We start from the raw sequence: 25,261 nt of genomic DNA on the forward strand, positions 1-25,261 counted from the left end.
TAAGGAGACACCATTCAAACACGACAAGTTGCCTCTAAAGGAGTGAATTCCATATGCCTGAAGTGTGCAAATGAAATCAGAGGTTTTCAAGATGCTTCAGGAGATTAAAAGATAGAGAATGCAATTCCATGGCTTCCAGGTGCCTTTCTGATGACAGTATTTCATACTGCTATGACTCTTGTTCTAAGTGCTTACCTAAATCCTGGGAGCACTCTTGGTCCAATCTTGGTGAAATCACATGCATAGAAACACAGTCCCATTTCCAAAAACCATTCAGAGTCCAGTCTTTTCCTTTTCACCCCTGGAGAACATCTTAGGAGATTCCTTTTCCTATCCCTTGTCATTTTTTTCTTCTGGGAGTCATTGTCTTCGTCAATGCTCTTTTGGCCACCTTAGTTCACACTACCTTTTTAAAATTCTGTGTTCTCTTGAACTTCCAAGGTCCAGTTGTTCTTTTGACTTGGCCTGCAATGTTCAACTTTGTTTCTTCTCCACTGGTTTCAACCTCTGGTAAGTTTTTCCCATAGACACCAGGATGCTCAGGTTTAAATCCTATCAAACAACAGACTCACTGAGAAAAGAACCCCTTTGCTAGCTGCACCAGCGAAGTCCCAGGGCTGGCTCTAATTGGACCAGCCTTGTCATGTGCAGTTGTCACATGCTGATCAGTGGGTTTGACCAATTCCTGAGGAAGGATCTGGGTCCCATGTGACTCTGGCATGGGCCAGAAAGGAAGAAGCCTGCTTCTCAAAGGGAAATTGGGATGCTATTAACAGAATAAAGGGGAGTCAAAGACCAATACAACTATCCCCTCTAGCTCCTCTCCTCTTTCTCTGTTTCTGTCTCTCAAACTAAGTAGTTGTACCCTTCCCCTTTTCTCCTGCCTCTCAGCCTCTTTTCTCCTGCCTCTCAGCCTCTTCCTTCTTATTTACTCTTCCAAGTTTGTATTATAAAAGCCTAGCCACTTGGCTGGCTTTTAAAGTCTCAGTTCTTTTTTAAAGAGCATGGAAGGAAGAGAAACAGAACCAGACACAGTTAAGTTCTTAGAGCAGTGAAGGAAGTCACTTTAATAATTTTCCTCCATCTATCAGATCGCAGTGTTAGCTCTTGTCACTTGTGAGTAGTGACTGCTTTAAAATGTTGCATGTGTATCCAGGAAAAAAGATAGATGAATATGCACATGGCAATGAAGGAAGACTTGGAGATGTAAATACTCGGATGCTAAGTTATGAATCAGCCAACGTCTAGTCTGACAGTGTCTGTGTTTTTTTAGCTCTAGCCTCTGCAGAGAGCTGAGCCTGATTCCCAAAATGATTTTAACCTGGAAACCCCTCTCCCCCCTGCAGGACTTGTCTGTTTCCAATCACATAAGAACCTAGGAATTGAAAACAATACCAGGTTATAAAATAAAATAGTCTCTCAATATTTAACTTTTATTCTTCTGCCTTTAGCACATTCAACCTCATGGCAGCTCAGACTCAAACTCTATAAACAAATCACTCCCTTCCTTGTCCACGCAGCCTGCTAAGAGCAGTTACATCCCTGCCGTGGGCTTTGGCTGCCTCTGCTGCTTCCCAGTCCTCTCCATCAGTGGTCTTAAAACTCTGTATTGTTTTTGTCCTCTGTCACCTCTACCCACAGATTTTGTAAGCTGGATCCCAGTCTTTACACCCAGCCTCTCTTGGTGTTACTCTTGCTTCAGGCTTCGCTTCAGGCCTCCTTCACTATTTGACCCGGATGGGAGTCTCTGATCCGGAGATCTGCTGCAGCCCTAGTTCTGTTAAGTTGATCTCTGCCCATCATCATCAACTATGAGTCGGGAGCCCTCCCATATTATGCCTGGACAGAGTGGTACCCAGGTGTATTCATTTGTTACAGCTGCCATGACAACCTATCACAGTGTGGCTACAAGCTGGACTCCTCTGAACTCTCCAGAAGATTCTTTTCTATATGTTTCTACTTGATCTAGTATGTTATCTGAATGTTAGGGTGGTATCAATAGTCACGACCACAGTATTTCTGACCTAAAAGCAGGAGAGGAAGCTCTGGCAGGACACCCAGAACTTGGGGCGGAAATGTGACATCCTAGCCACCCATTCAGGGATGTTTGCACAGGGAGGAAGGAGAAGGACAGAGCAGTGCTGGAAATTGGATTGCCAAGGGAGAAATCTGCCTCCAACACAGTCTGCCAGCTCCCTGTAGGCTGGGACCGGGTCTTTGCATCTGAGTCTCCCAGATGTCTGCTGCACAACAAAAACACAAGATATGTGGTTGAAATGTAGAGGGGTGTTCCACAGCTGCATTTCTGGAAGTCAGACCTGAGTGGAAGGACTTCAGAGACCAGAACACATGCAGTTGCATGGGGATGGAGAGAGGGTTGGGTGGGAAAGGCCCTTAGAGCCAGCTTCTTACTTGTCTGCAAGGGCTCAATTGTTCATTGTGCCTCGACTCAAGGCACACCAACTGGATAGTTGACCTTTCCGAGAGTTCAGATCCTGCCAGGCACCAGTGGCTCAAGCCTGTAATCCTTAGCTATTCAGGAGGCTAAGATCTGAGCATCACAGTTCAAAGCCAGCCCAGGCAGGAAAGTCCCTGAGACTCTGATCTCCAATTAACTACCAGAAAAACCAGAAGTGGTGCTATGGCTCAAGCGGTAGAGTGCTCACCTTGAAGTGAAGAGCTCAGGAACAGTGCCCAAGCCCAGAGCTTAAGCCCCACAACCTACAAGAAAAAAGAAAGAAACAAAGAAAGAAAGAAAGAAGGAAGGAAGGAAGGAAGGAAGGAAGGAAAGAAAGAAAGAAAGAAAGAAAGAAAGAAAGAAAGAAAGAAAGAAAGAAAGAGAAAAAGAGTTTAGATCCCTATGAATATTCCAGGCACCAAATGCATTGCAGCTTTTGTCATTTATTGGTCATGCATCTTCTCCAGATCCAAGACAGTGGCTTGGGGTTGTGTTTTAAATTATATTTTATTTTTAGGGACTAAATATCTATTCCTGTTCCAACCTAGTAAAATCAGGCTGGCCAAAGTAGCAACTAGAGTAAGTGGGAAATTGAGGGAGAAGGGGTGGGGACACTTTATTGGAACCACTGACTAGTAAAAGCTGCAAAAGAATTTTCAAGAAATTAAGATTGTGTGTGTGTGTGTGTGTGTGTGTGTGTGTGTGTGTGTGTGTGTGTGTGTGCTGGTCTTGGGGCTTGAACTCAGGTTCTAGGTGCTGTCCATGAACTTCTGTTGCTCAAGGATAGCACTCTACCACTTAAGCCACAGTTCCATTTCCAGCTTTTTCTGAGTTGTTTATTGGAGATAAGAGTCTCATGGGCTTTCTTGCCTTGGCTGGCTTTGAACGGTGATCCTCAGATTTCAGCCTCCTAAGTAGCTAAGATTATAGGTGTGAACCACCCAGTGCCTGGCTTAAAAATCAGATTTTAAGTTGTTTATTTTCTCACAGCTGAGCCAGGTCCCTGTTCAGGAACAGTCCTTAGCATTTGCTATAAGTAGCCTAAATAGTACCTTGCAGAGTTTTAACTTATAAAGACGGGCTCAAACTAGCTAAAACAAACCAGTTTGAAAATTACTTTGAACTACAAGAGCCATAGAAATCTCACTTTAAAAAGCACCAGGATCTTTTTCTGCTCTCTTGACCAAGGCCTTTCTGAGGAATTCTTTTTTGTATTTTTCTCCATTTTAGCACTTAACAAGTAATTTAACTGTGTACTTGTTTCTCTGTCTTTTGATACTAAATTGCCGGTCACAGTGATGGACCTTTTGGTTTTGTTTAATGTACATATCAAATTATTTGCCAAGAGCAGTTACTCAAGAAATTCTGAGGGGCTGGGAGGTGGCTCAGAGGTAGAGCGCTTGCCTTGCATGCATGAGGCCCTGGGTTCGACTCCTCAGCACCACATAAGCAAAAAGAAAAAAGCCGGAAGTGGTGCTATGGCTCAAGTGGTAGAGCACTAGCCTTGAGCTGAAGAGCTGAGGGACAGAGCCGAGGCCCAGAGTGCAGGCCCCACAACCAGATCCAAAAAAAAAAAAAAAAAAAGAAAAGAAATTCTGATATCTGGGGCTGGGAAGGTGGCTCAGTGGTAGAGTGCTTGTCTTACATGCATGAGGCCCTGGGTTCAATTCCTCAGCACCATATAGGCAAAAAGAAAAAAGCTGGAAGTGGCGTTGTGGCTCAAGTGGTAGAGTGCTAGCCTTGAGCTGAAGAGCTGAGAGACAGCGCCCAGGCCCAGAGTTCAGGCCCCACGACCGGACCCCCCCCCCAAAAAAAAAGAAATTCTGATATAATTCTTTAAAAGCAAAAAGCAAAAACACTTTCTTTGACCTGAATGCTGTCATCTCAGATGTCAACTTGAATGAGAACCTCAGTCTTTTTTTTTTTTTCAATGTGTCTTTAAGCTTCCTTTCCTCCTGTAAAAACGAAGAAAGATGTAATGTGCAATGGTTAGGCCAATAGCCTATGAGTTCAAAGTGCTTGGCTTTAAATACTGGTTCCCTCACTTGCTTGCACAGTGGTTTCATCTTTTTTAAGACTCGGTTTTCTCATCTATGAAGTGGGGATAATATGGTACCTGCCCCATTAGGTAGATAAAATGCCCATAAAGGCAGAGTCCTTGACCTGCAGTATTGGTGACCTGAGTGGTGTTTGACTGTAGTTGGTGAAATTACTGCAGCTACATTTGCAGAGAGCAGTGAGGTGAAGACATGAGACCACACTTGACAAGACATTGGGCTTGTTTGAAGGCATCTTTAAAATCCCTGAACATCTCCTCCTCAGACTCAAGGAGGTACAAGTAGAAGATAGGGTCCAATAACAACTGTCATCCAGAAGGTGGACCTTTCTCTTTCCAAAGGACTTCTCAGAGAGATGAGCCAAGGGAGGAGGAAATGGGCCTGCCGTCATTGCTTCCAGAGGCTCCAGGGCCTGACCCAAGCAAGAGAAAGCTGGGCTGGGGCCCAAGATGAGCCACTACCTGGAGGAGGGTAGATTGGGGCAGGGTGACATCCTGTCCTATTTCTCCAAGCTCCAGGGCTGTGTTTCCCATCCAGAGGAAGCAGGCCCCATCAGCTTATCCTGGGTGGAGTTTCCCAAAGGCAAGTGTTTAAAGGCAAATCATTGTTCTGAAGTTCCGCTAGGTTTTAGTAACCACCCTGCTGAGAATTCTTCCAAGAATAAAGTGGAAACCCACAGTTAGTTTGAACCAAAGGCAATTAAAAGGAAGAGACAAATTGGCCTAGTCTTAATTCTGTGCCGAGAGAGACTTGGGTGAGGGAAAAAAGGTAACAGTGGGACCCAGATTTCATCTCCATACTTTTTTCTGTGATCAAGCAAAATGAGTTCACAGTGCACCAATCTTCTGTATGTAAGATGGAGTTGATTATAGTTTGTGCCCCAGGAAGAAGCTTGGAGTAGGAGACATAGGCATTCTTGTCTCTCTGTCTGGGCCTAGCATCTACTGCCTGTGAGACCTTGAAAAACTGCATTTCCACCTCAGAGGCACACTTCTCTTGCTGAAACACAAAAGGCCAGCCTCTCACGTTTCCAGGAGATCCATGGCTATGGGTTAAGACAGGAGTGTGAAGAAGAAAATAACCAGGATGGAGGGGCTGGGAAGGTGGCTCAGTGGTAGAGTGCTTGCCTTGCATGCCTGAGGCCCTGGGTTCGATTCCCCAGCACCACATAAGCAATAAGAAAAAAGCCGGAAATAGCACTATGGCTCAAGTGGAGCTAGAGCACTAGCCTTGAGCTGAAGAGCTGAGGGACAGCGCCCAGGCCCAGAGTTCAGGCCCCATGACCGGACCCAAAAAAAAAAAAAAAAAAAATAACCAGGATGGATAGAAAATTAAAGCCTTTTGAGAAGCCTTCCAGAAAGTTCCAGAAAGCCATATACTCTTAACAGTTGAGAGCCCTCCACCATATCCTCTTGTTTTTTTCTACAACCTCATTTCATGGGTCATTATGGTGCATCTTTATTCTCTACATTGTTTATGCCTTTAAATTTCTTAAGACTGTTCAGTGGGTACTGGTGGCATATGCCTGTCATCTTAGCTACTGAGAAGGCTGAGATCTGAGGATCAAGTTTTGAAGCCAGACCAGGCAGAAAAATCCATGAGACTGTTATCTCCAGTTTGCCATGAAAAAGCCAGAAGTAGAGGTGTGGCTCAAGTCGTAGAACACCAGGCTTGAGCAAAGAAGCCAAACAAAAGTGAGAGGCCCTGAGTTCAAATATCAGTAATGGGGCATGTACAAACACACACACACACACACACACACACACACACACAGACTCCAGTCAGCTGCCTCCTGTATGACCTTGTAAGGCAGTGAGTGTTGTGAAAATGGAAAGGTGATGGAGAGCCCTTGAAGACACGTCTATTTTGGTGAAGAAGTCACTTAGGCAGCCTTGGAGCCCCCTCTACTACTGTTCAACTTGGGAAATATTTAGTGACTCATCACCATGAGCTGAATGCCACCATGCTGACTCAGCGAGTGAGGCCTAAGGGTTGTGACTGGTGAACCAACAGCCCTATCTCTAAAGCACTCAGGTTCTTACCACCTACCTTGTTTTGTATCTGTGACTACCTCTCTGTGTGATTCCCATGTTGGAATCCCTTGCCTGGCCCTAGAGCTCAGGACCAACTACTGTCTGTTGTTTCTTCAGCCAGAGTGAACCAACTGAGCCCAAGGACTGTGTTTTCCTTACCTTCTCCTCCTCTTTTTCACATTCCTCCTCTTTCAGCACTGCCACATTCCTGTACTCTAAACCTGTTTTGTGTCAAACTGCTCATTAAACAGACACTTGGTTGAGACTAGATTTGGGTCATGCTCAGCCATTGGCCAAGGGCCTACTGAGGCAGTCTTGATCAGCACACACTGTCAGACACACTCAGGCCCTAATGAGTGTCCCCATAGTGGGACCAGTGGGTTCCAGTGAGGGTGAGGGTGGAGATGTCACAGTGGGACTGAGCTAAGATACCACCTTGGAGGCACTGGCCTGGAAGGTTGATTCATCAGGTAATGGGGTCACGTATGTGTTCTTAACAAAATTAATGGGAAAAATAGGAATTGAAAAAGCCATTCTGCCTGACATTTCAATCCATGTATGAGAGACCCTAGAGTTGCTAAATTGGTGATAGTCACCTCTCCCCATATTTTTTTGTGGGGGGGGGGGGGGGGAGGGGAATCAGGGCTTGGCGCTGTCCCTAAGCATTTTTGCTCAAGGCTAGTTTTCTACCACTTTGAGCCACAACTCCACTTCTGGTTTTCTGGTGGTTAATTGGCAATAAGTCTCATGGGCTTTCCTACTAGAGCTGGCTTTGAACTGCAATCCTCAGATCTCAGCCTCCTGAGTAGCTAGAATTACAGGCCTTAGCCACCAGTACCTGCCGCTCTTCTTTTTTTTTTTTTTTTTTTTAATATTTTTTTATTTTAAGATACTGTACAGAGAGGTTACAGTTCCATGAGTAGGGTAATGAGTCCATTTCCTATGGAGCACTGTTAGCCCTCCTTTGTTTTTCCCCTATTATCCCTTTGCTCTCTACCTCCCCAACTCCTCCCTCCCCCCACTCTGAAGTTGTAAAATTCACTTTCAACATAGTGTCTTGTATATCTCATTGTTACGATGGGTCAACCTGTATCCTTGTTTCAGCATTTTGTTATTTCCCTTCCCTTCCCCAAATTAGAAAAATGTATATACGCAATGCAGGGCACTAGAATCAAATACAGTGACAACATGGGTTATACCATAGGGAGAAGAACATACAAAAGAAACAAAAAAAATCACATAGTACATTAAAAACAACAGCAAGAAAGATAAAACCTCTTGTGTCCCTATCTTGGGGTTCATTTCACTTAGCATCATCTTATATGATCATAGGTACATAGCTTTTGACCTTTTCTGTTTGTCTAGTAAGATTATCCTAGACATATACTAGTTATTGCATATAAGGGAAACCATGGGACCTATGTTTCTTTGGGTCTGACTTATTTCACTTACTATAATTTTTTCCAAGTCTTTCCATTTCCTAACAAATGGAGCAGTGTCATTCTTTCTGATGGAGGCATAGAATTCCATTGAATATATATACTACATTTTCTTGATCCATTCATCCTCTTTCTTGCTGGCCAAGAGACTATTTTGTTCCTTCATTCATCCTCTAGTGGTCATGTGCTCAGGGAAAACTGAAACTCTCCCCAGCCCAGCTGGTAAATCTCAGATAATTCCCAAACAGTGTTTATAAGTCTATTCCCTTTTTCCATGATTGGTAGGTATAGACTTATATTGACCTATAGATATAGCCTTGTGAACATAGACTTATGTTGAATTTTTGAGAGTCTGCTTGAGTGAGCTGTTGAAGGTTCTTTGGGGAAAGGCTTCTTTTAGAAAGTCCTAAGGGGATAACCAGGAATGGTGGTACATGCCTTTAATCCCAGCATTCGAGGGACTGAGAGGTAGAAGGATCATGAGTGGAGGCCAGCCTGGACTGCATAGCCAAACCCTGCTCAAAACAAAACAGACAACAACAAAAGAAAAACATGTATGGCAAGGGGAGAATGGGAAGAGTTCTCCCTTCTCTGCTTATAGACATTTTCAGGACACATGGAACTGCTGTCACCATCATGGGACCACAGAGGAAAGTCAAGAGGACTGCAGTAGTCAGCCGAGGCGATTGCCAGTCTAACTTGAGGCTTGTCCCATGAATCACTTTTTAAAAGTCTGCTTGATTGGTTGGTTGTCTGCCAGTACTGGGGCTTAAACTTACCATCTGAGTACTGTCTCAACTTTTTCATTCAAGGCTGGAATTCATCTACCACCTCTGACTTTTTGGTGGTTAGTTGGGGATAAGTTTCAATGACTTTCCTGTGTGGCCTAGCTTTGAACTGCAATTCTCAGATCTTAACCTCCTGAGTTGCTAAGATTATAGGGGTGAGCCACCAGCACCAGGCCCTTTTCATTTCTCTCCTAACCAGCACCTCCTCAGGAGACTGAGATCTGAGTATCACAGTTTTAAACCAGCCTGGATAGGAAAGTCTGTGAGACTCTTATCTCCAATAAACTACTCAGAAAATCCAGAAGTGGTGCTGTGGCTCAAGTGGTAGAGCACTACTAGCCTTGAACAAGAGAAGCTCGAGAACAGTGCCTAGGCCCTAAGTTAAAGCCCCAGAGCCAGCACAAAAAGGAAGGAAAAAAGAAAAAGAAAGGAAGGAACGAAGGAAGGAAGGAACGAAGGAAGGAAGGGAGAAAGAAAGAAAGGAAGGCAAGAAAGAAAGTCAAGAATGAAAGAAAGGAAGGAAGAAAAGAAGGGAGAAAGAAAGAAAGGAAGGCAAGAAAGAAAGTCAAGAATGAAAGAAAGGAAGGAAGGAAGGAAGGGAGAAAGAAAGAAAGGAAGGCAAGAAAGAAAGTCAAGAATGAAAGAAAGAAAAAAAGGAAAAAATAAAGAGAAAGGAAACAAAGAAAGAAAGAAAGAGCAAGCAAGCAAGCTAGGTGGGATGTATCAAAAGCAATTTTTAAAAATTCATGGCAATTGATTTATGTCTAAGAGATCTATCTAAAGTAATCTCTAATGAAGTATTTATATTGCTGCTATAAGAAGACAAGTCTCACCAGGCACCAGTGGCTTATGCCTACAATCCTAGCTACACAGGAACAGATATGAGGATTGAAGTTCAATGCTAGCTCTGTTGAAAAGGTTGTGGGACTCTTATGTCCAGTAAAAAATATACCAAAAAGTTGAAAATGCAACTTTGGCTCAAGTGGTAGAGTGCTAGTCTTGTGCACAAAAGCTTAGGGACGTGGTTAGGCCCTGAGTTCAGGGCCAGCATGAAGAAGAAAGGAAAGAAGGGAAAGGAGGAAGAGGAGGTTGGGGGAGAGGTTGTTTGTTTGTTTTCCTGAAGGTTTGGTGTGATTTCTTACATACTGAGTAACAAGTAGTAGTGTTTCTAGGGACTCTACCACCAACCTTTAAACCCAGCTCATGATTAGTAACATTTTTTAATGAAAATATCATGTCTGTTTTCTTTTACTCTTGCCAGAAAACAATAGACTAATTTGGATTGTTTTATTGGTTTCAGGCTAAAATTTTAAGAATACTAACATGTTTGTCTCGTATCTCATTCTTATGTTCATAGAGCATTTATGAAAGAAAAGACTAACAAACAAAAAATATTTCCCAAAACAGCAGGTGCTGGGGGCTCATGCCCGTAATCCTAGCTACTCAGGAGGCTGAAATCTGAGGATCTCAGTTCAAAGCCAACCTGGACAGGAAGAATCTAATCAAAACTCTGGAAATGGATCTGTGATTCCAAATGGTAGAACACTATCCTTGAGCACGAAAGCTCAGGGGCAGCACCCAGGCCTTGAGTTCAAGCCCAAGGACAAGCACATACAAAAATACTTCCCAAAATAAAATAATACATATAGCTAAAAATCAATTCTTGAAAATGAATTTTTGTTGTTGTTGTTTGTGGGGTTTGCTTAAACTCAGGGCCTGGGTGCTGTCCCTGAGCTTTTGTGCTCAGGGCTAGTGCCTTACCACTTTGAGCCATAGTGCCACTTCCAGTTTTCTGATGGTTAATTGGAGATAAGAGTCTCATGGGCTTTCCTGCCCAGGTTGGCTTTGAACTGCAATCCTACCAACACCGGGCTATAAATGAAATTTTTTTATGCTACAAAGAGTTGCACAGATTTAAAGGAGGTGATCCAGCTTAGTGCTCCTGGCTCACACTAGTAATCCTAGCTAATGGGGAGGCTGAGATCTGAGGATCAAGATTTAAAGCCAGACCCAGCAGAAGAGTTTCTGAAAATCTTATCTCCAGTTAATCACCCAAAATCCAGAAATGGAGCTGTAGTTCAAAGGGATAGCTCACAAACCTTGAGAAAAAAGCCAAGAGACAGAGCCTAGGCCCCAGTACTGATGTGTGCATGTGTGTGCGTGCGCACGCGCACACACACACAAACTAGGTGATCCAGGAGATATGGTGGGGTGCATCTGTATCCCAGATACCTGTGAGGCTGAGGCAGGAGGATTGTTTGAGCCCAAGAATACAACGCCAACTTGAGCAACATAGCAACATGGGAGGGAAAAAAAAAGTACTTGATCTAAAATTGTTTTACTTCTAATTTTGCTTATATCTGGCTTTAGCTCCTATTAGCTATTGTTACAATAATGCTTCTTCACAAATCATCTCCAAACTCAGCCCTGTTTAATGTGAAGTATATGAAGTGGGGCTGGAATTGACTGATCTAGACTTGGTTTGGTTCCAAGTCTGTTCCCTCCAAGTCTGCATCCTGGGACATGTCCCTCTCCCACCACAGTGGAGTGCAAGAGGACAAGCCTCAGATAGGCCCATTGCAAGCCTTTGCTTGTCCTGCCTTCTTGTACCTCATTGGCCAAAGGCAAACAAACATCAGCTCCTGGGAGGAGCTTTCTCTCACAGTAGGAGAGGAGGGAGGTGAATGTGGGCAGATCAACAATGCGAACTATTACATGAACTACACATCACATAATTGTCTACCACCCAACATCTGTGTCTCTGAGTCAAATCTACCAACAGTGAAATAATTCAAGCGTGACAATTAGTCTGTGAAATGCAATACATGGTAGGGAAATAATCTATATGGCAGTAAAGGGTTTTTTTTTTTTTTCCTGAGAAATTTGCAGTTAAGATAAAACCATTACAGATATAGCTCAGTGGTGGAGCATTTCCCTATCATATGTAAGGCTCTGGTTTTGTTTTGTCTGTGTGCCAGTACTAGAACTTGAACTCGGGGTCTGTGCACTGTCCCTGAGCTTCTTTGCTCAAGTCTAGTGCTCTAGAACTTAAGCCATACCTCACTTTTGGCTTTTGGTGATTAATTGGAAATATGAGTCTTATGGACTTCCCAGGCTGCCTTCAAACTGTGATCTTCAGATCTCAGCCTTCTGAGTAGCTACTATTACAGGCCTCCATTACATGAGCCTCCAGTGCACCTCCAGTGTGTGGCAAGAACATAGTTTTGATCTCCAGCATTTAAAAGACAAAAAGCAAGAAGGGATTGCAAGCATGTCACCAAACTCTTCTGGCCCAATTTCAGCAATCCAGTAAGATTCAACAGCTATTGTATTTTGAAATGAATTACAGCCCATAGATCTTGAGTAATCCATTGTTCATATAGCCTATATAATGGGAATCCATATAATATAAAATAAAGGAATGTGAGCAATACTAAAATAATAAAAATGTATTTAATTTCCTATTCATTTATTTAAGGTATCATGTAAACTCCAATAATTTTTGGTGTTTTACCATCTGATCATTCAGTTGATTCTTGCTAGAAAATGTTGGATATAGTAATCTTACACATCCCTAGTTTCTCTACTTATTTTACTAAGCACAGGGTCTCACACATGCTAAGTATGGGCTTTACCACTAAGCTATGTCCCCAGTTCTTCATTTGGTTAATTTAGCACAGAGACTGGTAAAATATGCCTCATGGGATAAATATGGGCTACTATTTATTGGATCCTAGCTATGCCCATTTGTTTATAATTTGTCTAATGGCTGCTTGCACCCTGTAATAGCAGCTTGAGAAATTACAACAGAGAAGATAGCACTAAAGCCTAACATATTTACTACTACAAGCAAAGCTTGCCAATCATGAATTAACATGATGGGAGCACTTGAAATCTTTGAATTGGGCTAATTGGAATGAATATTGTTCTTGAGTTACTTTAAGGAAAATTTCTTATTAAGGAAATTAATTAGGTAAACAAATATGGCAGATTGTTTTAACTTATTGAAGAAAACCTTTTTGACAGCTTTGGTTAGGAACACTCATTTCCCAAACAGGAAATTATATATACAAATTAAATAAGTTTGTGTGGACTGAGCATGCAGCTCAGTGGTAGAGTTCTTTCCTAGCATATGAAATCCTCTTGGTTGGATCCTTAGCACAAGGGAGGAGGGGGACAGGAAGGGAGAGAGGGAAGAAGGACGGAGGGAGGAAGGAATGAAGGAAAAAAGAAAGAAAGAAAGGTAGAAAGAAAGAAGGAAAGAAAGAGTGAGTCAGATGTTGGTGGCTCATGCCTATAAGCCTACCTGTTCAGAAGGACAAGATCTGGAGGATTTTGGTTCAAAAATAGCCCAATCAGAATAGCCCACAAGATTCCATCTGCAATAAGACAGACTAGAGGTATGGCTCAAGTGGTAGAGCACCATCCGTTCAAGCCTCAGTACCAGCACACATGTAGATAATATATACATACACACACACAAAATAAATACTCCATTATTTCTAGTATGTATGTGGAATTGAGAAGAGAATTAGAATAATCTAGAATTAGAATCATTTGTTTTTATGAGGTTTAAAACTTTTTTATTAATAATTGTACAAAGAGTTACAATTCCATAAATCAGATTGTGAGTACAATATATCTTGATCAAGGTCACCCCTTCCATCATTTTCCCCGTTCCCCCTCCCATCCATATACTCAAGTATGTACATAGTTCAGTTTTTACAAAGTGTGCATTGAATATAATGACTACATTTGCTCACCCTTTCTCCCTCCATTCAGGTTTCTCCCCACTGGCCCCTCTCCAAAATAAAACATGTTTCTACTTCCTGGTATTTGAGACATATTTTCCCCTGGTCTCCCTAGGCAACCCAGGCTAACCTTGAATTAAAGATTTTCCTTCTTTGGTCTCTCAAAGTACTGGGAGTGCAGGCATGTACTACCATACCAGTGTTGGGTTATTTCTACTGTGTACTCTGACAGATATTACATATTTCTGTGTTCTGGATTCAGTTTAAGCCTCAAATGTATCAGGCTTCCATGTTGGAGGAATCCATTCGAGCCCCCTTTTCTAATCTGGGTTTGGGTTGGATTGGAATTCTCTATAAAATACCTGATGGATCCTGCAGTAAGAGATTAGGTTAAAAAAAAAACACAGAAAACAAAGGAAGAGTTAACTGACCATAGTTCACAAAGCAAACTTTCCTAGACAACATCAACTACCAGACAGATTAGGAGCCATAGGTCAAAATGGGTTTCTTTACAAATCATGTGAATTTGTAATCCACAAAATGACAGCTATATTCTCCTTTGTGTCAGCTATATCCATTTGGCTCAAATGGACTTTTTTTGCTTTTTGTTTTCTCCAGGAACTGGGTGGGAGAGTATGCTGCTAACGGTGGAGGAAGCAACCTTGGGAGCTACGGAAACATCCTACCCAGAAATGACTATCAAGGTAAGGCACAGGCCAGTTCTCCCACTGCATCTCCAGATTCCAAGGAGCTTCTCCGGGGCCAGAGCTAGTACTGCCCCTCCACTCACCTGGGTTTTCTCTCTTCACTGATGCAACCCACAACGGATTTCCTGAAACCTGGGAGTAGATTAAGAAATCATTTGAAAACTAGAATCTAAGAGCCCCTTTCCAAAGAGCTCATTGTAGGGTTTTCAGAGAACATCTATGTGTAGGCTGTTGGCAAGTGGTAACCTCCGTGGGGTCAGTGAAACAAAAGCAGAATTTCTAAGCTGAGAAATCGGGCCCCACTGTGCATTGTGAAGAAAGGTCAGAGACACATCAAGTGGCTTTGATCTGGACTCAAGATTTCCAGTGATATCAGCGGGAAGGAAGCGCATGGCCCATTCCAGCCAGCACGCCAATGGCCAATGGTTTGCAAAATGAGTCATTGGGAAAGCAACTAAATTATCACTGTTCAAATTAAATGCATGAAATTTGTAATCATTGCCTAGACTAAGGAATCTATAATGAATGTTATTAGAGACTCAACCACTTCATTTCTGCTACTGGATTAGACACAAAAGATTTGTTCTCCTTTCTTGGAATTTTACTGTTTTAGTTGACAAAGATTGGGGGTGGAAGGGCTTTCTCACATTTTTCCTTGAATGACTAGAATTTGAATACATGCCACTATTCACTGTTGCTTTGGGTGGAAAAAAAAGTTGCTCCTTTTTACATAGAGATTCTACTGGAGATATTTCATGCCTAGATTTATTAGAAGTTACACAACATATTATATCAGATGAGTTGGTTCAAGTCTTTCTTATAATGTGAAGGCTGAACATATTTGAGCTATGTTATAAAAAGTAAAGGTAGCAAGCAAGCGTCACTATAGTGAAATTGAAAGAAAAATAGGATAGTAGATGATTGGACAAAAAGTCAACTAATCTAAATAACTGTCCAAAGCTTTCTGCAAGGTCATTTGCTGGTAATTGTGTTTAGCAGAATTTACAAGACAGTAATAGAAATCGCAATGAGGGGCTGGTGCTGTGTTGGCTATATGACAAGGATGGAGTCTAGGGCCATGCTGGACAGAGGGGATAATGCCAAAAGTGAAATCTGACAGAATTGCTGTCTTTTTTTTTTTTTTTGGCGGGGGTGGAAGGGGGGGGGTTGTGTCCGGTCGTGGGGCCTGAATTCTGGGCCTGGGCGCTGTCCCTCACCTCTTCAGCTCAAAGCTAGCGCTCTACCACTTGAGCCACAGTGCTACTTCCGGCTTTTTTCTTTTTGCTTATGTGGTGCTGAGGAATTGAACCCAGGGCTTCATGCATGCAAGGCAAGTGCTCTACCACTGAGCCACTTTCCCAGCCCCAGAGTTGCTGTCTTGGAACACCATTATATTCAGAAGCGGTTTTTGAAATAAGTTACTATAGCTACAGATATGGTTATGGATGGACAAATACATGACCCAAAAGACTATAGTTAACTTTAGCTTGTTCTAAAACTTAAAACAATTCTGTGTGTGTGTGTGTGTGTGTGTGTGTGTGTGTGTGTGTGTGTGTGTGTGTGTGTGTGTGTGTGTGTGTGTGTGTGTGTGTGTGTGTGCTGGTCCTGGGGCTTGAACTCAGGGCCTGGGCAGTGTCTCTGAACATTTTTTTTTTTTTTTTTTTTGCCAGTCATTGTGCCTGAACTCTGGGCCTGGGCACTGTCCCTCAGTTCTTCAGCTCAAGGCTAGTGCTCTACCACTTGAGCCACAGCACCACTTCCAGCTTTTTCTGCTTATGTGGTGCTGAGGAATCGAACCCAGGGCCTCATGAATGCAAGGCAAGCACTCTACCACTGAGCCACCTTCCCAGACCTCTCTGAACATTTTTGCTCAATGCTAACATTCTACCACTTGAACCACTACTTTTGTCTTTTTGGTGGTTAATTGGAGGTAAGAGTCTCATGGACTTTCAGATCTCAGCTTCCTGAGTAGCTAGGATTACAGGTATCAGCCACTGACTCCTGACTCAATTCTTCTTTTTATTAGGATGCACTTGTACAAAAGAAAAGATTTTATTGTAGTATTTCTTACATGTGTAAAATGTGATTTGGCAAATGGAATAGTCTTACAAAAACAAGTCTTGTCCAAGTCCCGTTTTTAGGGTCACTTCATAACCTGCCTATTCATTCTTAAAATCAGATACAACTGGCACCAATTGGGGTTGTCCTTGGATTTACAGAGATTAAGGATCACATGCTTTTTCCTTCCTTCCTTCCTTCCTTCCTTTTTGATTTCTTTCTTTTTGTGCCAGTACTAGGGCTTGAAGTCAGGTCCCTTAGCTTTAGTGCTCAAGGCTAGCATTATACCACTTGAGTCACAGCTCCACTTCTGGCTTTTTGCTGATTAATTGGAGATAAGAATCTCATGGACCTTTCTTCCCAGGCTGACTATATCAACTAGACCTCTAAAGAAATTGCTGGTCACAGAACTTCCTTTCTTCTGGGGAACAAACCATCCAGAGCTAGCATGCTGAAGTGTCTTGACCTTATTCAACTAGTGCACTGCTATACCCTTCAAGTTTTATCTGCTTGGTTCTGTGTTATTTTCTTGAATTTGAAATGTCATGACTTGGTTTCCATTTTAATCAAATACATTCATTAAAATCTAAATACCATCTTTATCTTATTTTCCTTTTATGCTTTAGTATTCCCAATAGTATTACTTTTATTTTTTAACTGTTACATTTATGTATTAAAAGCACAGTGCAATTAGATTAGAGATTCATTGGATTTCAAACTATTCATCTTAATTCACAACAATATCTAATTTACTGAAAAAGTAACAGAACACAAAGGTCAGAGCATTTTACCTTCAAATTCAGTACAAACAATAATTTATCACAATTCATTTAATAAGATCTAGAAAGTCCTTAAGAAATTAAGCTAAGGGGCTGGGAAGGTGGCTCAGTGGTAGTGCACTTGCCTTGCATGCATGAGGCCCTGGGTTCGATTCCTCAGCACTACATAAGCAAAAAGAAAAAAGCCAGAAGTGGCACTGTGGCTCAAGTGGTAGAGCGCTAGCCTTGAGCTGAAGAGCTGAGGTACAGCGCCCAGGCCCAGAGTTCAGGCCTCACAACTGGATCCAAAAAAAAAAAAAAAAAAAGAAATTAAGCTAATACCTATTCAGTTGAGGGACATAAATTCTACACATATTATTACACAATTATTTCTCCATAATGCAAAGAAATAGAATATATTGGGGCGGGAAGGTGGCTTAGTGGTAGAGCACTTGCCTTGCATGCATGAGATGCATGAGGCCCTGGGTTTGATTCCTCAGCACCACATAAGCAAAAAGAAAAAAGCTGGAAGTGGCACCGTGGCTCAAGTGGTAGAGCGCTAACCTTGAGCTGAATAGCTGAGGGACAGTGCCCAGGCCCAGAGTTCAGGCCTCATGACTGGACCGCCCCCCCAAAAAAAAGAAATAGAATGTATTATGGAAGTTGATGAAAAATTAGTCATTCAGAAATGTAAAAATCAACAGGGCACTGGTGGCTTACCCCTGTTATTCTAGCTAATTAGGAGGCTAAGGATCTGAGACTGCAGTTCAAAGCCAGCCAGGACAGGAAAGTCCATGAAACTCTTCTAATTAACCAACTTCAAGTACTAGAGTGCTGGACTTGAGCAAAAAAAGTTCAAGAAGAGCGCACATACACATACGTGCATGTGTTCACATGTGCGCACACACATACACACAATGTAAAAATTGGCAAAAGAAAAATTGTACTTACCTTGCTATTTCAGACCATACTCGGTTCCTTTAGAATATCCATTTTGACAGTCAGTAGGGTTCATTACATACTAAAAATAACACTATATTAAAACATAGAAAAACTAAATTTTATTAGTAAATGCTGATTTTTTAAAAAGATTGTCCATATGGCACTGGTGGTTCATACTTGATGACTTGGGACATGGAGATTGACATGTGCTGTCTCTGAGGTTAGCCTAGGAGAAAATGTTACAGATCCACCCTCTTGAACAACAAAAACTTGGGCCTAATACAATATGCCTGTCATGCCGTTTATGTGGGTATATGGGATAATCATAGTCCATGCAGAACCTAGGCAAAAATGGTAGATACTATTTAAAAACCAAAGCAAAAGAGACTGGAGGCATAACTCAAGTGGTAGAGCAATAATAATCTTACTTCTGTACTCATTCTGTATTGATCCACTTACTCTTTTGTTTATGACTCCTTTAACTTTCACAAGATTTAATGGGTTTCATTATGACATTTTCATACATGCTTAGAATATGCTTCCATCATAATCACCTCCCCTCACTCTATTTTCTCTTCCCTAGCTCACTTTCCTTCCCTCGTTCACATCCATATCCTCTTCTTCTCTTTTTCTTCATCTAGACTCCCATATGAGAGAAATTTACAATAATTGTCTTTCTGAGCCTGGCTGAAGATGTATTGAGATAATTGTGTGATATTTGTTCCTGATTCTGTTTTTGTATTGTATTCATTTTCTGGTTTGTGGATATTGAACCATCTTAACATCCATAGAATGAAACCAATTTGGTTATGACATATAGTCTTTTTAATGTATTGTTGAGTTAGTATTTTCTAGAGGACATTTGCATCTATTTTCATCAAGGAAATTTATCTATAAATTTGTTATTGTTGTTTCTCTGTCCTTAACCTAATCCAGTTTTGGTATCAGGGTAATAATACTGGCTTCATAGAAGCGTTTGTCATCTTTTGCTTTCTGCTTTATGGAATAATTTGGGGACCATTGGTGTTAGTTCTTTCAAGGTCTCTGTTCGGTCATATGCCAGTTACTCTTTTTTTTTTTTTTGTCAGTCATGGGCCTTAAACTCAAGGCTTAGGCACAGTCCCTAAGCTCTTTTCACTCAAGACTAGTGGTCTAATACTTTGAACCACAGCTCCACTTCTGGTTTTCTGGTGATTAATTGGACATAAGAGTCTCACAGACTTTCCTGCCTAGGCTGGCTTTGAACCACAGTCCTCAGATTTCAGCCTCCTGAGTTGCTAAGATTTCAGGTATAAGCCACCAGCGCCTAGCCAGTTACTCTTAATGAAGAAAAATGTCTTAGCTGAACTCCTATTGAGAAGTCCCCACTCTGGATTGCTAGAATGTAAATTGGTTTTACAAAAACTGTCTTTTCTTGTCAAATTAATGAGAACAGGCAAGCCCTTTTACTGCCAGCAGGTGCTCCTGTTTGAGGAAATTCACTTCCACCAGCCCTTTTGACCCACTGTGTGTGGAAGCTGAAGAGGTTATCTGGCCTAAAAGAACATAGAACACAGAAAAGCACGGTCAAACACACCCCAACATCTTTCTGTTGATGTATCTTAAATTCTTACCAAAAGGTATTTTTTGTTTGCTTTTGTTTGTTGTTTGTTTCTTTATTTTGTTTTGTTTGCTTCAAGGTCATTTCTTATGTCTTAGATAAATTATTTTATATAAATTATTTTCCATCTCTTACCATATAACTCAACCTCAAGAACAACATATAGCTTCTCAAATGCCAGCATTGCTGAAATGTATCTAGACCTTTGTTCTCTGTATATTAAACCTTTGTCCTCTGCATATTAAACTAAAAACAAAGGGTTTGCTAAGAGGAGCACAATGCATACTAGTACAACAGAAATTCTTTCAGAAAGAAGCCTTATATTCTTTGTGTGTGGGTGTGTGTACTGCTACTGGGGCTTGAACTCAGGTCCTGGCGCTGTCCCTTAGATTTTCCACTCAAGGCTGGCACTCCACTACTTGAGCGACACCTTCACTTTCAGCCCTTTGGCGGCTAGCTGGAGACACAAGTCTTACAAACTTTCTTGCCTCTGCTAGTTTTGAACCACTATCCTTAAATCTCAGCCTTCTGAGTAACTTGGATTTCAAACGTAAGCCAGCAGCCGCTGGCCAGCCTTGTGTTCTTATTTACAGGTACAGAATTCATGGTAGCAACAAACAAACAAACATGGCTGTGTCCTTGAGGCAGGTTAAAGCTTTGGAAGGTAAAACGTTTGTAAAGGGCTCCTTTCCAAGTCAAGGATGTTGCTTTTCTTGCATGTAAAACTTCTTGCTGGGAAAGAAGTTGTTCTCTGGGAAGGGCAGATGCTCTCCATTACAAAAGGGGAAAAGCATTTAGACTGCTGGTGGTGAATGGAGGCCACAGGTTATAGCTTTCTTTGGCTTTTGCTTTAGAAAGCTATTGGGCTGAGAGCCTTTTTTGCCCTTTGTGCTCACTGATGACGCCATTGAGGATTGTGGCAGGCTGGGGCTCAGGACAAAAAAGGACACATGGGGGACCAGAAGTCCTGTCTGCATTGTGTGTGCCTGTAAAGATCACACTAAATTTGCTTCCTGACCAAAAGAGATTTTTCGCCAGAGATTCTTTTTTGGAAGCCTTTAAGTCTATTTAGAGTAATGGATCTCAGAGGGGGGTTGGCAGTGGTAGACAGGAGGCAGAGCCAGATTTTATGGGTCAATTCACTACGTTGGGTTTTCTTCAGAGTACAGTTTCATTTTCAGCCGGGCGTGGTCATGAGCCTCTGTAATCCGAATATATGGAGTTCGAGGTCAGCTTAGGCTACATAGTAAGCCCCTGTCTCAAAAAATAAAAACAAAACATAGCTCAGAAGTAGAGTGATGGTTGTGGAGGTCCGGGGTTTGGTTCCCAGCACTACAAAACAATCAAACAAAACTAACGTTACATTTTTAAACGAAAGGATAAGAAAGGCTGTGTTGAAGACTATTGTGTAGTGTATTGACATTGATTATTCATTATTCTTGTGGACCTGCCTTTCATTGTCAAATGAATGAATTTATAACCACTTTGAGCTCTCACTTATCTGAATACAGATAGTGAGTGTATTCCTGGCAAATGAAAGGTCCCAGGTTCCTTCTTTGCCTGTCTGCTTGCCAGGTACAATAACTAGCATTAATTACTTGTGACCTTATATACTAAACCCTTATATATATCACCTCATGTAGTCCACAAAACAACCTGCTAAACAAGAACTGTCATTAACCCCATTTTGCAGATGTGGTAATCTTGGCATCATGAGTTAGGCCACTTATCCCAGATTGCAAAGCCAGCACAGTATATGATGGCATCAGAGTTTTGTTTTTGTTTTTGTTTGGCTGGGGTTTTTTTTTGCCAGTCCTGGGGCTTGAACTCAGGGCCTGGGCTCTGTCCCTGAGCCTCTCTGTGCTCAGGATAGAGCTCTACCACTTGAGCCACAGCACCACTTTATGTGGTGCTGAGGAATTGAACCCAGGGCTTCATGCATGCTAGGCAAACACTCTATCACTATGACACATTCCCAGCCCTGGCATTTGAACCCAAGTAGAAAGACACTTGAGACCTCTGTGTTTGGATAACAATGAATGCAAATTCATGTTTTTATTAGCAAAAGCAGGAGATTGGTGAAGGTAGGCAGGAATGGCATAATCAGATAAAATACAAGAAATCAAGGGCTTAAAGTCTTAGCTTAATTGTGGAACATGTACTTTGCATGCCAGAGACCCTAGGTTCAATCCCCAGCACCAAAATGAAAACAGGCACACAGATACATAGACAAGGGGGTGGGGGTGGGGGACACAGAGGGAACACACACACACCTGGAAAAATGAATACTGAACACCCAGTTAAATTTGAATTTTAGATAAGCAAATCAGCATTAGCATATTCCAAACATTGTATGAACCATACATACACAAAGAAATGGTTCATTATTTACTTGACGTTCCAGTTTAGTTGGGTGTTACTTTCATTTGTCAAGTCTGCTAACCAGGAGGGGCATCGCACCAAGAATGCTGAGAAACGCATTTTGAGCATCCTGCTTTGGTATTATTTGTGGGTTCAGACTCTTTTTCTTTCTTTTTTTTACAGATGGAAATTATTGAAAGACAGTTGTGGAAGGACAAAGTTACAATTTAGTTTAAAGAGCTTAATTGGCTGTCTTCACTATTCTAGAATTAGCCAGCATTTTATCCCATAAAACAGAGCAAGTGTTGTGATTGGCTGATTTGTTTTCATAGACAGAAAGAAGCTAAACAAACAGAAGCAGAACAAAAGCAGATTGGTCATTTCAAAGCAAGTTTCCTGCAAGGGTGAGGATTGAATAGGAGACAGAGCCACAGAAAAAATAACTAACCAGTGGTTTAACAGATTACTTCAGGTTACTTTTGCAAGGATTAAAGGATATGTAAGAATTAAAGCTGAGGTTGTGCTGATAAGCCTGATTGGAAATGTTGGCTATCTCTGATTCTCTTAATTCCTCACAAGGTCAGATAACAACAAAATTTTGCTTAGGTGACATGGAGCTTCAGCATTGGTGACATTATTTTTCTGACCTATCAGGGCCCGGTATGGAGTCTAGTTCAAAACAGCACTCACTTGAAATTAAATTTAACATATTATAAGAAACTTTTGTGGGAGGGGGGCGGGAGGATGGGAAGGGATGGGAAGGGGAAACAAAGGAGGAGGCTACAATGCTTGATAAGAAATGTACTCATTATCTTGCCCACGTAATTGTAACCCCTCTGTACAGTATTTTCACAATAAAAAATAAATAAAAATTTTTTTAAAAAAGAAACTTTAACTGGACTCTGGTGGCTCATGCCTGTAATCCTGGCTACTCAGGAGGCTGAGATCTGAGGATTGAGATTTGAAGCTAGCCTGGGCAGAAAAGTCTGTGAGACTCTTATCTCCAGTTAACCATCAAAAAACCAGAAGTGGAGCTGTGTTTCAAAGTCATAGAGTACTAGTCTTGAGCAAAAGAGTTCTGGGACAGAGCCCAGGATTTCAGTTCAAGCCCCATGACTGTAAAAAAAATAAGCTTTAAACCAGACACATGTATTGTCACAGTACCTACAACATATTGATAACCACTGGTGGTGCTTATATGTGCCAGCTACCCCAACATGGGAGGCTGAAACATGAGGATTACAAGTTGGAGGCTAGTCTGCAGCTACATAGCGAAAAAAGAATATATACACACATATATGTATAACTATACATTTCAATATATATAATTTTCACATATATGTACTGATAACAATTGATATCATGTACTTCTTAGAAATCAAAGCTTCCAAAGTAATTCACGTCAACTCTTGGTTTTTCATCGGTTTCTCTGCAAAACTAACCCCTCCCTGTTGATTGGTTCTTTTGTTTTTCTCTTGAACCCAAATCCCCTCTTTCTCAGTCTCAGTGTACCTTGGCTTTGTTCTGGAATCTTCATTGCCATCAATTTTAGTCTGATTTCATTTTCTACAGATAGAGTCATTTTGCAAATGTTGTGGATAAAACAGTTCTTTCTTATTTAGTAAAAATCCCCTTTTTCTAAGTGGTCACCTCCTAAAATAGATGACCCTGGCCTGGCTATTCCTAGCAACAGTTCTGAAACATTCACAGACATTTCCTGGATATATCAGTGCATTTCCTTCTGTGCAACCTTTCACACATTGCAGGAATGAAGATGATGAATGACACAGAGTTCTAGAAACCACCTTGTTCTACCTCTGTTTCCTTCATCAGAGTCCAACTGCAGATCCACCTGTGTTTTAAGAGTCATCAGCCCTAACCCAACTTGTTTGGAAACAGGGATCACTTGTAAGTCAGAAAGAAACTAAGCAAACCAAACACAGCTCCCACGGACAGAAACCATTGATCTTTTTTTTTTCCCTTTAAATTGTTTTCCTTAAATATCTCTCAGTGAGTCTTGGCTATAAATAGGTAATAGCTGTGAGATTCTTAAAACAGATCTAACCCCTAACATAAGAAACTATTTGCCTTTAGTGCTACTAAAAAGTGGCCAAAAATCAGGGAGGGAATCTGTCAACCTATCCAGTTAATGTGTGAGTAAGTTATCACTAATCCTTGAGGATTCCAGATGATCAGAGATTAGTTCTGAAAATCTAAGGAGCACTCATGTGACCATTCACAGCAGGCTTTATCCTTCTAAATAAGGTGTACATAGTCCTCTACAATCTTGAACATGATTCTTAGGAATATCTGTTATCTTCATAGGAGTGGTGATACTTAAGGTTGTTTAAGTCAGTATCTACTGCTTCTATTTTGCTATATTATCAAATGTCTCTTCTACTCTTTTTTCTATTCATTCCCCAGTGGCCATCTCCCTTTTTTTTTCTGTTGTAATAAAAACTTGTAGTTAAAGCTACACTGGATGGGGCTGGGGGGAGAGGGTGGGATATAGTTCAGTGGTAGAGCACTTGGGTTGCACACATGAAGTCCTCAGTTCAATCCTCAGCACCAGCAAAAAACAAATCAAAATAAAACTCAGAAAACATGATGAAAATCAGGGACCACATAGGAACTGCATATAAATAAAGAGGCAAAACATTCAGACAAAATGAAGGATTAATTTGCTAGAACAGGCTGAAACACACTAATAGGTCTACATCTTGAGCCCATTACCATTGCAACAATTGCTTCTTTCTCAAAAACAAGCCAATGAAGAAGTGCCATTTATTCTATCTCAACATTCTTAGGTCTCTTTCTAGAAAGAAAGAAAAAGTCTATAAGGCAACTACAGTTCTTACTCCCTATCCTAAAGGGGTCTGGGGTGAGGGCCAGGGTATTTGATTGTCACTGTATTCTGCACACATTCACAGATGGTTTGACTTGATGTAAGTCTTACGGTATATTTCAGTTTAAGAAAATGCATAGTGACAACTTTTCCTAGGTCTGACATTGCTCTGGGTATTTGGAAATTATAATGCTTAATTCTTACCCAACTATATGAGATACATACAAAAAGTATCACCAACTTGCAAAGGAAGAAAATAACATATAGAAGCCAGATGCTGGTGGCTCACACCTATAATCCTAGCACTCAGAAGGCTACCTGAGGTTTGAGGTTCAAAGCCAGCCTGCAAAGGAAAGCTTGTGCAAATCTTTTCTCCAATTATCCACCACAAAACCAGAAGTATCATGTGGCTCAAAGTGGTAGAGCACTAGCCTTGAGCAAAAGAGCTCAGAGACAGTATGCAG

The 25,261-nt window shown here is 41.4% G+C and overlaps 1 protein-coding gene across 1 annotated transcript in view; it reads left to right on the forward strand.

Annotated features, from left to right (window-relative positions):
* Positions 1-25,261, forward strand: part of Palm2akap2 (PALM2 and AKAP2 fusion) — a 295,986-nt gene that overhangs the window by 157,342 nt on the left and 113,383 nt on the right. The window contains exon 7 of the mRNA XM_042695250.1: positions 14,145-14,230. Coding sequence (XP_042551184.1) covers positions 14,145-14,230 — 86 coding nt within the window. The remainder of the gene's footprint in view (positions 1-14,144; positions 14,231-25,261) is intronic.

Source organism: Dipodomys spectabilis, unplaced genomic scaffold, assembly GCF_019054845.1.
Source record: "Dipodomys spectabilis isolate Male_0828 unplaced genomic scaffold, ASM1905484v1 ptg000006l, whole genome shotgun sequence".
NCBI classification, from domain to species: domain Eukaryota; kingdom Metazoa; phylum Chordata; class Mammalia; order Rodentia; family Heteromyidae; genus Dipodomys; species Dipodomys spectabilis.